The sequence below is a fragment of the Macaca fascicularis genome, chromosome 9 (assembly GCF_037993035.2).
Source record: "Macaca fascicularis isolate 582-1 chromosome 9, T2T-MFA8v1.1".
Classification (NCBI taxonomy): domain Eukaryota; kingdom Metazoa; phylum Chordata; class Mammalia; order Primates; family Cercopithecidae; genus Macaca; species Macaca fascicularis.
The window spans coordinates 6,668,987-6,685,013 of NC_088383.1; the positions used below are offsets into that span (position 1 = coordinate 6,668,987).

A 16,027-nucleotide genomic window follows, 5' to 3' on the forward strand; every position below is an offset into this window, starting at 1 on the left:
GTTAGATTGATAATTATTTGTTAAGTCAACTACATATTTACTCATTCATGTTTCATATCTGTAAATTTTAAAAATAACAAAAACTAAGGTTAATGTTGGAGGCACTTGCTTATGATAAGGTAGGTAATCAACTAAAATAACCATTTTCAATGATTTTCATGTGTTCTTTCTGTAAACTCTTAGGCCCTGGAATACTGATTTGCCTGATAATGTGGAAGAAGTGAAGCTTTTACTTCATATGTGGGTAGCTCTGTTTTACAGCAATCAGAACAAAGTCATACGATCTTCCCGAAAAGTTGTAGAACACAGCAACCCAGCAAAATATGTGTCTATAAATAGCACGTTAGAATCTTGTGAGCTCAGTGAAATTGAGGAGTGCCTTGGTTTGGAAAGATGTTCTGCAGACCCTCTCTTGGAGACTAACGAAATTTCCAGGGCTCATGCTGCTGAAGTGTCCTTCCGTGATCCTAACTGCTTGCTTCCTTTCATTAAAACACCACTTACCCAAGGCTTGGAACTCTGTGTACAGAATGAACAGAAAAAAACTTTTGCAAGAAAGCGTCATCCAGACACCCTAGAAAACCAGGATTTCGTCTGTTCTTATAATAATGAGGTACGTTAAGCTGAATACTGTTAAATGTTGGCATTATTTTGGAAGAAAAAAAGTTTATATGTAAAATCACATTCAAAACAAGGCATTTTTAAATTTTAGGACAGTGAATTCTCAAGGTATGTAAAGAACTATTACACCAAAAACTTAGTTTTCATGAAGTGTCCTCGAATTGTCTGCAGGTAGAGCTTACCTGCCATCCTGATTGAAAAAAAACAGAGTAGAAAAGTGTCATAGGGTTCACATGACCTGGGAGCCCACCATAATTTGAGGCAAATTGCTTATTTCCTTAATTTTTAAAAGAGGTGACTAATGCCTGTCATGTCTTATGTAGAATATTGTTTAAGGATCAAATATAGCAATAATAAATATTAGACATACTTTGATAAACCGTAAAGTAAACTAAAATTACTTGTATTAAAATTATGTTTGAAGACAGATGCTGGAATAGTAAAATGCCAGACCTGTGAGAGAAGACCCATTGCAAATAACTATTTGTAAATATGGAAAATATACTTCGTTTTGTTCCATTGTTCTCAACTGACATTCAGCCAGGCCAGATAATCCAGATTTTACCTGGAGCAAATCTCAAAGTTGTTAACAAAATTCTAAGCAAATGAATTGATAAAATTACCTACCTTTTAAAGCTTTCAACCCAAATTTATTCTAGAATAATATTGCTTGGGTTAGGGCAGCATCTGTGATTCCTGTCTTAACAAAGAGTAGACAGTGTTCCTGTACCCGGGGTCACTGGGGACTTGGAGGTCCTTGGGTGAGCCTCACAGAACCGGTGAATATCTTCAAGTGATTGTCATCATCATGAGAATTAAAGATTTCTGAGTCACTGTGTGCCGGATAGTGAGTGTTCTCAGCCCTTCACTCACATGAACTCAGTTCATTCTCAAATAAGTTAAAGACTATTAATCTCCCCATTACACAGATGACAAAACTAAAGCACAGAGAAGTAAAGAAATTGCCTAAGGTCACATAGAAAATTGTCAAGCCAAGATTCCAGTCTAGAAAACCTAAACGTTAACTATGTATGTGCTTTTTTTCCCTAAAGATAGGGTTCAGCAGTTCCATCCTGTTCTCAAAGAATTACGTAAAATCCAGTTAAGAATCACCACCTTAGAATAAGAAAATATAGTTTAATCAGGGAGGTTTAGATTAAAACGTATATACATGCTAGTTTCTTATAAAATACCATTTGTTGTGGTAATATATAATTAACTATCATCAGTACTAATTTTAGCAATGACTTTGGCAAGCCTGACTGTTCAAATCAATGATTCCTAACAATCTCCTTAGTATGTACTTACATAGGTTTTGGTTTTTTGTCATCTCATTGAATGCTGTGCCTGTACTTGAAAGGCACACAAGTATGCTATCACACTCCCTCCACCAGTTGGCACACCGGAATGTGAAGGGGATTCTGGCATGATAGCCACTAGAAACCAAGAGCATGTTGCTGCTAGTCATGTGTTTAGTTGAGCACTCTTTCTGAATTATCAGACTTTATTTTAGAAGCATTACACTTTACCTGCAGTAAAAATATATCGAAATATAAATATATCAAGATTGTCACGATTTGCATTTCACTAAGAGTACAGTCATGGTGAGATTTAGGACTGAGGCTAAACGTTACCAGCCACATGATTGGGAGGGCCATTAAAGTTCTCAGAAGGACACTGACTATCAAGACTTTTCTAATACTTTGTTCTCTTAAAACTCTGGTGTCTCAGCCCCACGCTGCTGACTCTGACTCTGTTTTTTTGTTTTGTTTTGGGAAGAAGTCTTGACTCATCCCCCAGGCTGAAGCGCAATGGCACTATCTTGGCTCACTGCAACCTCTGCCTCCCGGGTTCAGCTGATTAAATCACTCCTGCCTCAGCCTCCCAAGTAGCTGGGATTTCAGGCGCCTGCCACCACACCTGGCTAATTTTTGTATTTTTAGTAGAGACGGGGTTTCACCATGTTGGCCAGGCTGGTCTCGAACTCATGACCTCAGGTGATCTGCCCACCTCGGCCTCCCAAAGTGCTGAGATTACAGGACTGAGATTTTGTTTTGTTTTGAGACGGTGTCTCTGTCGCCCAGGCTGGAATGCCGTGGTGTGATCTCGGCTCACTGCAGCCTCTGCCTTCCGGGCTCATGTGATTCTCCTGCCTCAGCCTCCCAAGTAGCTGGGATTACAGGTATGCACCACCACACCCAGCTAATTTTTGTATTTTTAGTAGAGACGGGGTTTTCCCATGTTGGCCAGGCTGGTCTGGAACTCCTGACCTCAGGCAATCCACCTGCCTCGGCCTCCCAAAGTGTTGGGATTACAGGCGTGAGCCACTGCCTCGGCCAGAAACTGTTTTTTTGTTTGTTTTGTTTTGTTTTGTTTTGTTTTGTTTGAGACAGAATCTCATGAGCCACTGCCCCGGCCAGAGATGGGTTTGTTGGTTTGGTTTGGTTTTTTTTGAGACTGTAGCCTCTGCCTCCCGGGTTCAAGTGACTCTCTGCCTCAGCCTCCCGAGTAGCTGGGATTATAGGCGCATGACACCACACCTGGGTAATTTTTATATTTTTAATAGAGACTAGGCTTCACCATGTTGGCCAGGCTGGTCTTGAACTTCTGGCCTAAAGTGACCCGCCTGCCACAGCCTGCCAAAGTTCTGAGATTACAGGTGTGAGAGGCCATGCCCTACCTAAGACAGAAATGTTTTTAACAAGAGATTTTGAACACAGTTCCTGATTTCCAACATGTACGCTTCAAGACGTGGCAGGCAGTTTATAAGCATGGTGTTTCCAGCATTGCAGAGGTATGATCAGTTGTATCATCAGTTCATTTTATCATATGCTGGACAAGACCATGCTTGAGGCTTTAAATAAAACAAAAAAACAAACACCAACCTGTTTATGAGGTTATCAGAACTGTCCTGAGATGATAGCTCTGCTAATGTTTAACCTAAATCCTGCTTGCTACTGTTTAAATCAGCTCTTTTTAGTTCAGTTTATGAATGCAAACCACATTGATAAGTTTTCAATTGCCCTGTACAATAGGAGGTATTAAGATGAGAAAGAAAGTATCCCCAGTTTTATGCAAAAAAAGATAGCTAAGGGATGAGGGGCCTTTATTTACTAGAATCAATGTATTCTGAGTACAGGGGATAGTGATTAATTTACTGTGTTGCCTCATGGGAAAGTTTCAGATGATAGTGTACTTATGGTCTAATTGAAAACGGATGTTAAAAATGTTATTCTTTGCTTTTTAAAAATTATCTTTTAGGCTGGGCACGGTGGCTCACACCTGTAACCCAGCACTTTGGGAGACTGAGGTGGGTGGATCACTTGAGGTCAGGAGTTTGAGTCCAGCCTGGCCAACATGGCTAAACCTCATCTCTACTGAAAATACAAAAATTAGCTGGGTATAATGGCATGCACCTGTAATCCCAGCTACTCAGGAGGCTGAGGCAGAGAGTCACTTGAACCCGGGAGGCAGAGGTTGCAGTGAGCCGAGATCACTCCACTGTACTCCAGCCTGGGTGATAAAGCAAGACCCTGTCTTAAAAAAAATAAAAATAAAAATAATCTAATTTATTAAAAACAAAATTGAATGCTTTTTCTCTAGTGCTATACTTCTGGATTAAGTGGTGCTAAGTAGCAAACAGGCTGCATTTAAAGTCTTAAATTGTCAGTAGTCTAGCTATTTTTCTTCCAAAAAGCTCATTTAAAAAGAGAAAAAAGCTTCAAAGTTTAGAAAGTTTTGGAGTTCTCCTCTGTGTATGGTTTTAAAGAAAACAAATCCCATTGGGGGTATTTTAAGCCTGCCTTTAAAAGAGGGATTTGCTTGATTTGTACCCTGCGATATTTTCAGCTAGAAAATTCAAAAGAACATTCACAAACTAAAATTAATTTTTATCTTTTCTGTTCTTCACATGTACATATAATTGTATAAAAAACATTTTATGTGACTGATTTTTTTTGTTTTTTTACTTTAGCCATTTCAGGTAATTGGGGAAGAAGCTAAACAAGAATCATTAGATAAACTGGAGACTTCTAATCTTGCGCTTTCTGGTGTTGGAAGTACACGAACTAATGGACCCTCTGTTCCTAATGAAGAAGAAATTGTTCAGCCACTGGATAGCACAAGAGTGGCTTCTTACAGTGGCACTGTTACTCAAACCACATTCACCAGGACTTATGATGGGACTGGTAGTCAGCCAGTGATATGTCAGAGCTCTGTGTGTAGCACCCTTGAAAACAAAGTGGATGTTCCTGATGCAGCAATGCAAACAAAAACAGGTACTTTACAGGACCTTATCCAACATGGCAGCCCCATAAACAATGAATGTCACCCTTCCTTGGAAAGAAAGGATGATAATATGGAGTGTGCAATGATTAATCCAGAACCAGTTACTCTCATATTTGAAAAAAATACACATGTACCATTACAGACAGAAGCTGTAAATACAGCTGATGAACCTACAACCTTTAATAAGGAGTTGATTAAGCAAGTATCACCTGCTGCAAGCCTTAGACATCCTGTATCCACCTCGGAAAAGGCACAAACACAAGGCCTGAGGGACATTTCCTCTCTAGTAGTTGCAGGACAGAAAGGCTCTAAGTACCTTTGTGCCTCCTCAGTAGGTAGAGAGACACTTGATAAAGAAGTGTGTTCATTACAGAAAGAGATGCCTCTTCCAGTCTCATTACCGTCTGATAAAGCAATGGTAATGGAGGCATTATCATTAGTTAAAAGTTCTAGTTATCTATTACCGAGTGAAGAAGTGAGGTGCACTCAGAATTTCCTTTCGCAGACTCAGAGTCTCCTCAGCCTGTCTTCAGAAGGGCTTGTAGAACCGACACAGGTTGAAGTGGACTCATCATCAGCCTCTACTGCCTTGGGAAAGCATTGTTCACTTAACTGCATTTCATCAGGATGCCACACATCAGGTGACTCTTTAGAACTGAGGAAGAATGATAAGAATGGTCCAAACACTGAAAATATGAATTTTGAAGAGTTTGATTCAGTATTTATCAAACAAAGAAGGCTGTCTGTGAGTAGAGAGGTCAGCCTAGAGTTATCAGAGGAAGATTCTGACATTGACTTAGCTCTAACAATATCACCACCTACAAGTCCCAGAGAAGAAATGCCAGCTGGTGAAATAGAGCAATTTGAAGAGGCCCCATTTTCAAATTTAGAACTTCAAGATGTAGCCAAGGAAATAGGTGAACCAGAAGAGGTGGCTGTCACAGAAAGCAGAGAAGTGAATTCTGCTGACAGTGTGTCAGTATATCCCACAGTGTCAGAAGAACCAGTAGAAAATAAGGAGAGAAAGGGGGATAATTTACAACCAGTTACTGTAATACTTTCTAAAGAAAATTGCACACTTGAGATTGCAGAGGAAATTAATGTGACCTCTGATTTTCCCTTTGATTCTGTAATTGAGGAAGTATCACCAGCTTCTAGTCCTGAACCTCCAGTACCAGTTAAAGAGACACGACCATATCAGGCTGTGACTCCATGCATTTTAAAACTTCATGGTACACAGTGTGAGAAGAGCAACCGAATCTCCCAGCGTGTGTCAGAAGACTTAGGCATAACAGAAAAAGAAAATTTTTTTGTTGGTCCTACCCATCCAGTGGGGCAAGATAACTTTACCCAGGTACAACAAATGCAGGTCTCTGCTGAAATGCCTCTAATATTAACTGATCATCCAGGAAGAACAGGTAGACCAACCCTTCCTGGTAAAGTAACTGAGGAAATTGTCTCAGGTGAGCATGATGAGGGTTTATCTTTCTCAGGAAAGGCGCAGTGCTATGGTAGGGAGTTAAACCAGCCTGCCTCAGCTGCCGAATACACAGGTGACTTCGGTCCTTCTCCTGAAAAACTGGTAAAATCAGGAAATCCATTGCAGCCAATTAGAGTAGAAAACAGAAATTTGGACTTAAAACATCTTGTCTTGGAGTCCAGTGAACCTCCATTTAGTCCCAGAAATGTTACTGAAAATATGGCTTTGTCTGACACATTAGTTTCCACAGCCGTACCAAGTGGTATAGTAAAACAGCAGACTAGCCCTAAAAGCAGTCAGAACAATCTCCTTACCAGTGATTTGAAAACAGATGAAGGCGTTTATCTACAGGTGAAGTCCTTGACAACTGCCTCAGTTGATGGAGCTTATTCTACACAGGGATGCATGTGCTCAGTGGTCCCCACACTTTGTTCTTCCTCAGACAGTGCCACATTAACCCATTATGTAAGACCAATAAATGCAGAGCCGGCATTTCAAGCACAGGAAATACCAGCAGTCAGGATGGCCAGTTTGCTTAAGAATGGTGAAACTGAAGCTGAGTTACATAAAGAAATCACAGGTCTAGGCACTGTTGGCCCTCAGTCCAACACCAAATCTTCTCTAAAAGGCGAACGCAAAGCCATCCACACGCTGCAAGATGTGTCAACATGTGAAACAAAGGAGCTGTTGAATGTTGGGGTTTCCTCCCTTTGTGCTAGTCCCTACCAAAATACAGCAGACACCAGGGAAAATCTCAGTAAAGAGCCTTTGGCCTCCTTTGTTTCAGAATCCTTTGATACTTCTGTTTGTGGAATATCCACAGAGCACATAGAAATTGAGAACAGTGGGGAGGGGCTCAGGGCTCAGGCTGGTTCTGAAACCCTAGGCAGAGATGCAGAGGTCAGTGGGAATTCCGACATGCACTATGAACTGCTCTCTGGAGATTCTGATCTAGACCTGCTTGGTGATTGTAGAAATGCCAAATGCGATTTGGAGGATTCTTGTACTCTAAGAGGTAGTTACACCAGGAAAAAAGAAGATGTTCCCACAGATGGCTGTGAGTCATCGTTGAACTTCCACAACAACCAAGGGGACTGGGGCTGCTCTAGCCAGGTTCCAGGCATGGAGATGAGCCTCCCTCCCGGGCACTGGACCACTAGGGTAAAGAAAGAAGAGAAGTGTGTGCCACCTTACGTCCAAATCCGAGATCTCCACGGGATCCTCAGGACTTACGCCAACTTCTCTGTAACAAAAGAGCTCAAAGACACCATGAGAACTTCACACAGCCTGAGGAGGCACCCGAGTTTCACTGCAAACTGTGACCTGCCCAGCTCCTGGACAAGCACTTGGCAGGTGGCAGACGACCTCACCCAGAACACTTTGGACCTGGAGTATCTGCGTTTTGCACATAAGCTAAAACAGACCATAAAGAATGGGGATTCTCAGCATTCTGCCTCCTCCGCCAATGTCTTTCCAAAGGAGTTACCGACCCAGATCTCCATTGGTGCTTTCCCTTTGACAAAAATATCTGAGGCCTCAATTCTGCATCCTGCACCTAGGAGCAGAAGCCCCCTTCTGGTAACAGTTGTGGAGTCAGATCCCAGACCACAGGGGCAGCCCAGGAGAGGCTACACAGCCAGCAATCTGGACAACTCTTCCTCTTGGAGAGAGAGATGTAGTCATAATAGAGATCTTACAAATTCTCAAAGAAATCAGACTGTTTCATTCCACCTTAACAAACTGAAATACAACAGCACTTTGAAGGAATCTCGGAATGATATCTCACTTATTCTCAATGAGTATGCCGAATTCAACAAGGTGATGAAGAATAGCAACCAAGTCGTTTTCCAAGACAAAGAGCTAAATGATGCTTCTGGAGAAGCCACTGCTCAAGTGATGTATCTGCCTTTCCCAGGACGGTCAATCTCCTTTGAAGACATAATCATAGACTTGTGCACCAATTTGCACATCAAACTAAGAAGTGTTGTGAAAGAGGCTTGTAAAAGTACCTTCCTGTTCTACCTTGTCGAAACAGAAGACAAATCATTCTTTGTAAGAACAAAGGTAAAGTGCCAGTCATGTCTTACATACTATTTTAATTGCTAATTTTAGTTTTAGAAATAATAAATTTAGCATATTAGCCATCAAAAAGAAATCATGGTATGACATAGGATTTAAATTTCATAGCTTAGTCTTTATCAGCCTACTAAATGTTTTCCTGCAGGATCTGCCATTTGTACTATATTTGAAAATTAGTATTATGTTCCAGAATTAGGGCAGTGACTTTTTTTCACAAAAAGTTACCAGTGTACACATGCCCGTACTTCAAATGTAAATACAAACACATTCCAATGTTAAAATACAGATTTTTCGAAAAGTGTTATTACCTGTGTTCCTCCATTAGTGTAGATTGTCAAGTAGGACCTCTTCTGGTTTTGGATGTATTTTTCTTTTAATTTAAATGTTAGGATAACTGATGTTATGGTGAGTACATGGAGTAATATAGTCCTTAAATTTAAGTAATGGAACCATGGTGAAATTCTGGCATGGGCGGAGCCAGAACCTGTCTTTTTTTTGTTTTGTTTTTTGTTTTGAGACGGAGTCTCGCTCTGTCGCCCAGGCTGGAGTGCAGTGGCGCGATCTCGGCTCACTGCAAGCTCCGCCTCCCGGGTTCACGCCATTCTCCTGCCTCAGCCTCCCGAGTAGCTGGGACTACAGACGCCCACAACCGCGCCCGGCTAATTTTTTGTATTTTTAGTAGAGACGGGGTTTCACCGTGGTCTCGATCTCCTGACCTTGTGATCCGCCCGCCTCGGCCTCCCAAAGTGCTGGGATTACAGGCGTGAGCCACCGCGCCCGGCCAGAACCTGTCTTGATTCACCATTAACTTCATTGTTTTATCCTTCCAGAATTTATTTCTCTTCTATTTTGGGTATAGACAACATTTTTAAAAATTTATTGTTTTTAATTTCAAATTTACATAAAGGTTGCAGAAATAGTACCCTTTACCGAGATACCCCAATGTTAACATTTCTGAACCATTTGCAAATGTGTTGCACACACAGTGTCCCATTACCTCTTGATACTTAAATGTATATTACCTAAGTTCAAAGATATTCATCTTTTTAACCACCGAACAACCCTGTACATCAGGAAGTTAATATAATATTAATTAATGTGACCATCTCCACTAACCTCATCTAGGTCCAGGATCATAGGTGTCTAGAATTGTCATGTCTTTAGTCTGCAAGAGTTCCTCTATTATTCCTTATCTTTTATGACCTTAACAGTTTTGAAGATTGTAGGCCAGTTATTTGGTAGAATTTCCTTCCATTTGTGTTCATGTGTTGTTTCTCCATGACTTAGGCATTTTAGGTGAGAATACTCAGATATCATGTGCTGCTCTTCTCAGTGCATTCATTGTATCAGGAGGCACCAATGGATTGATCCCCTTACTGGTATATTAACCTTTTCACTTGGTTAAGATGATTTCTACCAGGTTTCTCCAATGTAAAGTTATGTTGAACTTAGTAATAAGTTGGAAGATACTTGAGACTGTATAAAATCCTATTCTTTATCAGACTTTTATCCACTAGATTTAACATCAGCTGGTGATTCTTATCTGAATCAGTTATTACTATGATGATTGCCAAATAGTGATACTGAAATTCCATCAGATTCCTTCTGCATTTCTTAGTTGGCATTCTGCTGTAGAATAGAGCTTTCCCTTATTTTCCATTTATCTATTCATTCGCTTATCTGTATCACTATGGGCCATGGCACATTTTGTTTTACTTAAAGGGTTATCATCTATTTCTTCATTATTTTAATACTTAGATTGTCCCAGACCCAGCCAGTGGGAGTCCCTTTAAGTTGGCTTCTGTGTCCTTTTGACAATTCGCCATAATTCTTTGGGCACTTCTTTACTTTGGGGTGTAACATAATGTTCCAGGCTTATCTTGTATTTTCCTTTCCCTTACTTTGAAGTCAAGCATTTCTCCAAGGAGCTGTGACTCTTTAGTGAGGAGTGGCATTTAGGATCACCATCTAGGCACTGGGGGAATGAACTCAGTGCCACTTGGTGTCTTTGCTTCTAGGTCCTCTCAGCACATAAAGCCAATAAATGTACATATGTACATACATATATCTACATCTCTATTTACATATAAAAAGCAAAAACAGAGGAGTTCACACTCATCCCCAATTCTAGTCCAGTACTGCCAGGTTTGTGCTAGCCTTCTCCATGTGTGGAGCTCCCTTCTTTGAGGTTGACTGTTTATCCTCAGTGTTTTGACTTATTATCCCTCCCAAGTCCCCCTCCCCGATCCTCCTTCCAACCCCAGGTATAATGAGATCCCTCACTGAGGCACTAACCCTGACCTCCCCAAACTCCCTGACCTGAGGGGCCAGCTGCCCTCCCCGACCCTTGCAGCAGAAAGCTCCATTCAGATGCCAGCAGTCCTGTTTAGTATCTACCCCAGAGCCCCAGCGTGTCCAGGTGGGGCGGGGTGGATGTTGCTTTTTTGGCATGATTCTTACAGTCTAATGGGACAGGAAAACACTGATTCTTTAAGAGAGTCACACAAATAAATGTAAAATGAAAGTGATCGTAAATGTGACGCAGGTGCCACGAGGACGCATTGAGGGTGGTTGGCCTGGTCAGGGAGGTCTTTCCTCAGGAAGTGCTGCAGCACAAGAAGCAGAGCATAAGGGGTCTGCAGGCCATGTGCAGAACTGGACATGCCGTACGTCGGTTCCACATGCCCGCTAGGTCTGTCTTAGATTTCACTTACATCACTTCTGCTGATTTCCTGTGCTAACTCCCGATTGCCACATGGCGAGTCCATGGGCGCTGGATTACTGAGTAACAAGTTACTTAGTAATGAGGGACATGTGTCCCTCATTGTTACAGTGTCCCTGGGTGCAGGGTCACAAGACCACTTCTGATCTGGAGTACAGAGGCCACTGCCCAAACCACAGAGCTGCATAAAGATTTCTTGGTCTGCCTAGCTTTTCTCATATGGAGGTGTGTAGCTGGCAAACACACCACAGGGAACAGCCTCCTGGTGCTGGAGGGCTGGTCAGAGCGAATGAGCCATGTCAGCCAGAGGCTCGGGCTGGGCTGTGGGAGAGAACAGCCTCATGCCTCATGTGGCAGTGGCAGGGCCTTGAGTCACACTGAGCCATTTAGACTTCATCCTGAGGTCGCTGGGAGCCACTGGAAAGGTTCTGTTGGGTTTTTTCCCACTAACCACTAGACTACCAGAGATAAAGTTTTCTAAAAAATCTTTTTAAAGGTTTTTTTTTTCAAGTGAAGCAGGCGGAGTAGGGATTTTTACAAATCTTTAAAAACTGGTTGTGATTCGTTGTAAAAGATCTTTTAAACAAGTAGCATCATATTTGCATTTTAGAGCTATATCTTAGCAGATGGAGAACAGATTGGAAAAATGATAGTCACTGCCTTAACGTGAAACTCCATTGTTGCTAGAGTCAGCAACACTGTTCTTCTGCAAGATGGCTCGTATTTTGAGTCAACTAAATATTACTGTAAATGGTTTTTTTCAAATGTGTGGAATCTGCTCTTTAACCTAATTGTATTTTTCCCCGGCCGAGGATCCTTTTGTTTGCCAAGGTTTTTTTGTTTTTTGTTTTGTTTTTTGTTTTGTTTTGTTTTGAAACGGAGTCTCGCTCTGTCACCCAGGCTGGAGTGCAGTGGCGCGATCTCAGCTCACTGCAAGCTCCACCTCCCACATTCACACCATTCTCCTGCCTCAGCCTACTGAGCAGCTGGGACTACAGGCACCCGCCACCATGCCCAGCTAATTTTTTGTATTTTTTAGTAGAGACGGGGTTTCACCGTGGTCTCTATCTCCTGACCTCGTGATCTGCCTACCTCGGCCTCCCAGAGTGCTGGGATTACAGGCGTGAGCCACCAAACCTGGCCTGTTTGCCAAGGTTCTTAATGAATGGTTGCTTATATTCCCTCTGTTATCTTTGCTCCAAGTTCCTTGCCATTTCGGTAAGCAGCACTGTAGTTGAAAAGATACTGAATGGTCTTCACTCTCAGTCTTTCTGTAGGCCCTCAGCCTCCAAAAGCAATCTGGAAATCAGTTTAGTTTTTTTATTTTACCTTGAATTAAGGTTAATTTTATTTGATTAATTATACATCCTATACCCTGACATGAGCTAGAGTGACTCTAGAATCAACCAAGTTAGCATCATGGTCACGTACATGTTTTGGCACAGTGAGCAAAATACTTGGTTTCTTTTAGCTTCCATCTTCTCAAAAAGCAACAGAGGGTGCAGTGACTCACGCCTGTAATCCCAGCACTTTGGGAAGCTGAGGCAGGTGGATCACCTGAGGTCAGGAGTTGGAGACCAGCCTGGCCAACATAGTGAAACCCTGTCTCTACTAAAAATACAAAAATTAGCCGGGTGTGGCAGTGTGTGCTTGTGGTACTCAGGAGGCTAAGGCAGGAGAATCACTTGAACCCAAGATGTAGAGGTTGTAGTAAGCCACTGTGCTCCAGCCTGCCCGACAGAGCGAGACTCCACAACAGAGCAGTAATCTTAGTTCTCACTTCCTTTCCAGATGAAGTGATACAATTTTCATGAAGAAGAGAATATAGCAATGCTAAAGTTGTATTCATAGCAGGAATTTTTTTGTTTGTTTGTTTTTTTCTGAGACGAAGTTTTGCTCTTGTTGACCAGGCTGGAGTACAGTGGTGTGATCTCGGCTCACTGCAGCCTCTGCCTTCTGGTTTCAAGCGATTCTCCTGCCTCAGCCTCCCAAATAGCTGGGATTGCAGGCGCATGCCACCACGCCCGGCTAATTTTTGTATTTTTAGAAGAGATGGGGTTTCACCATGTTGGCCAGGCTGGTCTCAAACTCCATAGCAGGAGTACTTCTAGATTCATAATATTTTATCACGTGGTATCACTGTTTACAACAGAAAATAAATGTGCAAAGGTAAAACTACTTGTCAACTGAGAAAGTGGACACATTCCAAAATAAACTTGAGAGTAATGTACTATAAAGAGCAAAATGTTATTTTATATGTAAATTTTTTAATTTAATAGAGGTGGAGTGTCACTATTATGTTGCCCAGGCTGGTCTTGAACTCCTGGCCTCAAGCAGTCCTCCCACCTTGGCATCCCAAAGTGCAGGGATTGCAGGCATGAGCCACCAGGCCTGGCCCAAAATGTTTTTAAAAGCTCAGAAACGTATCTTGGATAATCCTTTTGTCCTGGAGAATCTTGAAGCATTAATTAGTAATGGGATGTTAGGCCCACTAGAGCATGTCTGAAAGACCCTTCCTTACTGTTGAAATCTGAGGGTGTGACAGAATAACTCAGACCACCACAGGATTTGATGAAAATGTATTCATTCACATAATTTGTTAGTCAAATAAATGAAGACTAGAGATTTATGCTTATTTTAGTAAGCTCTTCGTTAAATCTCATAATTTTTTTGAAAGTCATACCATATATTTTGAATGAATTGAAAAAGCCAAAATTTGAGTTGTTTAAAGATCCAAGGGAGCTGCACAGTGGCTCACACTTGTAATCCCAGCACTTTGGGAGGCCAAGGCACTTGAAGTCAGGAGTTCGAGACCAGCCTGGCCAACATGGTGAAACCCCTTCTCTACTAAAAATGACAAAAATAAGCCAGGCATGGTGGTGGGCACCTGTAATCCCAGCTACTTGGGAGGCTTAGGGAGGTGAATCACTTGAACCCAGGAGGCGGAGGTTGCAGTGAGCCGAGATCTCACCACTGCACTCCAGCCTGGGTGACAGAGTGAGACAACATCTCAAAAAAAAAAAGATCCAAGGGAAACAGATGAAAGTAACACTTCACTTTTATGAAGGAAATAAATGATGGTCAGACAGTCTTCTAGGAATAACAGAAACCCAGAATCCTTCAGCCAGGTAGTCAGTGTCAAGGCCAGGTGCAGCAGTTCATGCCTGGAATCCTAGCACTTTGGGAGACTGAGGTAAGAGGACTGCTTGAGGCCAGCTTTGGGCAACACCGCTTGAGGCCAGCCTGAGCAACACAGACCTCCATTTCTAGCAAAAAAAAAAAAAAAAAGCCAGGCCCAGTGGTGTGCACCTGTAGCCCTAGCTACCAGGGAGGCTGAGGTAGGTGGATTGCTTGAGCCCGGGAGGTCAAAGCTGCAATGAGCTATGTTTGTTTCACTTTACTGCAGCCTGGGTGACAGAGTGAGACTATGTCTCAAAAAGAAAAAAAAAAAAAAATAGTCAAAGGGAGGGTAGGGTTACAGAATTTACTCCATTAACACAAACTTACCCTCCCAGCCAGGATTATTTGGGAGCCATTCTGTGTGTTTATTGTACTGGACTGCACTGCAGTGGCACCGTACAGTTGCATGCTGTTTAAACAGCATCACCTATCTTATACTAAGACGTGGATCCAAGGGACTGTTGACTCCAAAATCAGTCCCCATTAATGGTGAAGAAATACATGGGTATTATGGGTATTGTTTTTTAAACTCTAGAAATGTTTTAACTAGAGGTAGCATTTTTAAAGTATATATCTGGTATTCTCAAGGTAGCTGATACCTTGAAGATTAAACTCATTTATGTAGATTATTCCGATGTTCTAAAATAAAATCAGCCTTTGATACTTTACCTTTGAAATCAACTTCTAAATCCGGTTGTTAACAAAACCTGAGTCATTTATTTTACATATAAAAGGTGCTTATTTAGTAATAAGACAAATGTCATTTCTGGTTGCCTTGTTAGGCTGTAATGCTTTTCATTATTTTAATAAACGATACAGGTAGTTCTGTGGAAGTATCCTTTTTTTAGTAATGGCTATTTGTAAATCTTTCAGAACCTTCTGAGGAAAGGAGGCCATACAGAAATTGAACCTCAGCACTTCTGTCAAGCTTTCCACAGAGAGGATGATACATTAATCATCATCATCAGAAATGAAGATATATCATCACATTTGCATCAGGTAGGTTGGAAATACCTTTTTTACAAAGAAATGTATTCCAGGCACATAAGTTGTTCTGTAATGATCAGACTCATCACTCTTTTTTTTGTGTAGAAGAGAAGCTAACAGACATGTTGGGCCTTTAAGTGGGAAGATAGTGTATCACAGAATACTGCAATATTACCAAGTTATTTGTAGGGCAGATAGTTTTAAAAAAAAACATATTAACTAAAGGAGACTTAGGTGTGAGATTGCTACATTTTTTCATCCAAAATATAAATCTGCATCACTTGATGTCTAACAATAAGAAATCTTGCCTTAAAAGACCTTTTGGAAATTTTCTGAACCATTATATTTACCAGCTAGTTGAATCAAAGTCATTGCTTGTCTCAGGAAGACCCAACTGTGGACAAAGGCTGGGTGCATCAACCTGCCGTTGTCAGCAGGCAGCCATCAGTGCTGGCACCGAGGGGAGCTGGCGACGAAGGAGGTGAAGTGAGGTGACCTGACTGGTTCCTTTTCAGTGCCTACAACCTCAGATGTGCTCTCTTCCCTCATGATGTATTATTTCCAACCTTTGGTAGTTTGAGACCTTTTTTTAATGAACTAATTTTGATGAGTTTGCAGCCCCTGGTGATGATGAGCTCAGTTAATATGCCTCATGCAGGGCAGAATGACCA

At 41.7% G+C, this 16,027-nt stretch overlaps 1 protein-coding gene across 22 annotated transcripts in view; it reads left to right on the forward strand.

Annotated features, from left to right (window-relative positions):
- TASOR2 (transcription activation suppressor family member 2) overlaps positions 1 to 16,027 on the forward strand; it is a 78,768-nt gene that overhangs the window by 56,418 nt on the left and 6,323 nt on the right. For 21 of the 22 annotated variants that reach the window (XM_074000921.1, XM_005564565.5, XM_074000913.1 and 18 more), the window contains 3 exons: positions 184 to 613; positions 4,595 to 8,452; positions 15,243 to 15,368. In XM_074000921.1, the coding sequence (XP_073857022.1) occupies positions 184 to 613; positions 4,595 to 8,452; positions 15,243 to 15,368 (4,414 nt within the window). The remainder of the gene's footprint in view (positions 1 to 183; positions 614 to 4,594; positions 8,453 to 15,242; positions 15,369 to 16,027) is intronic. The other variant, XR_012417399.1, reaches the window with a different exon arrangement.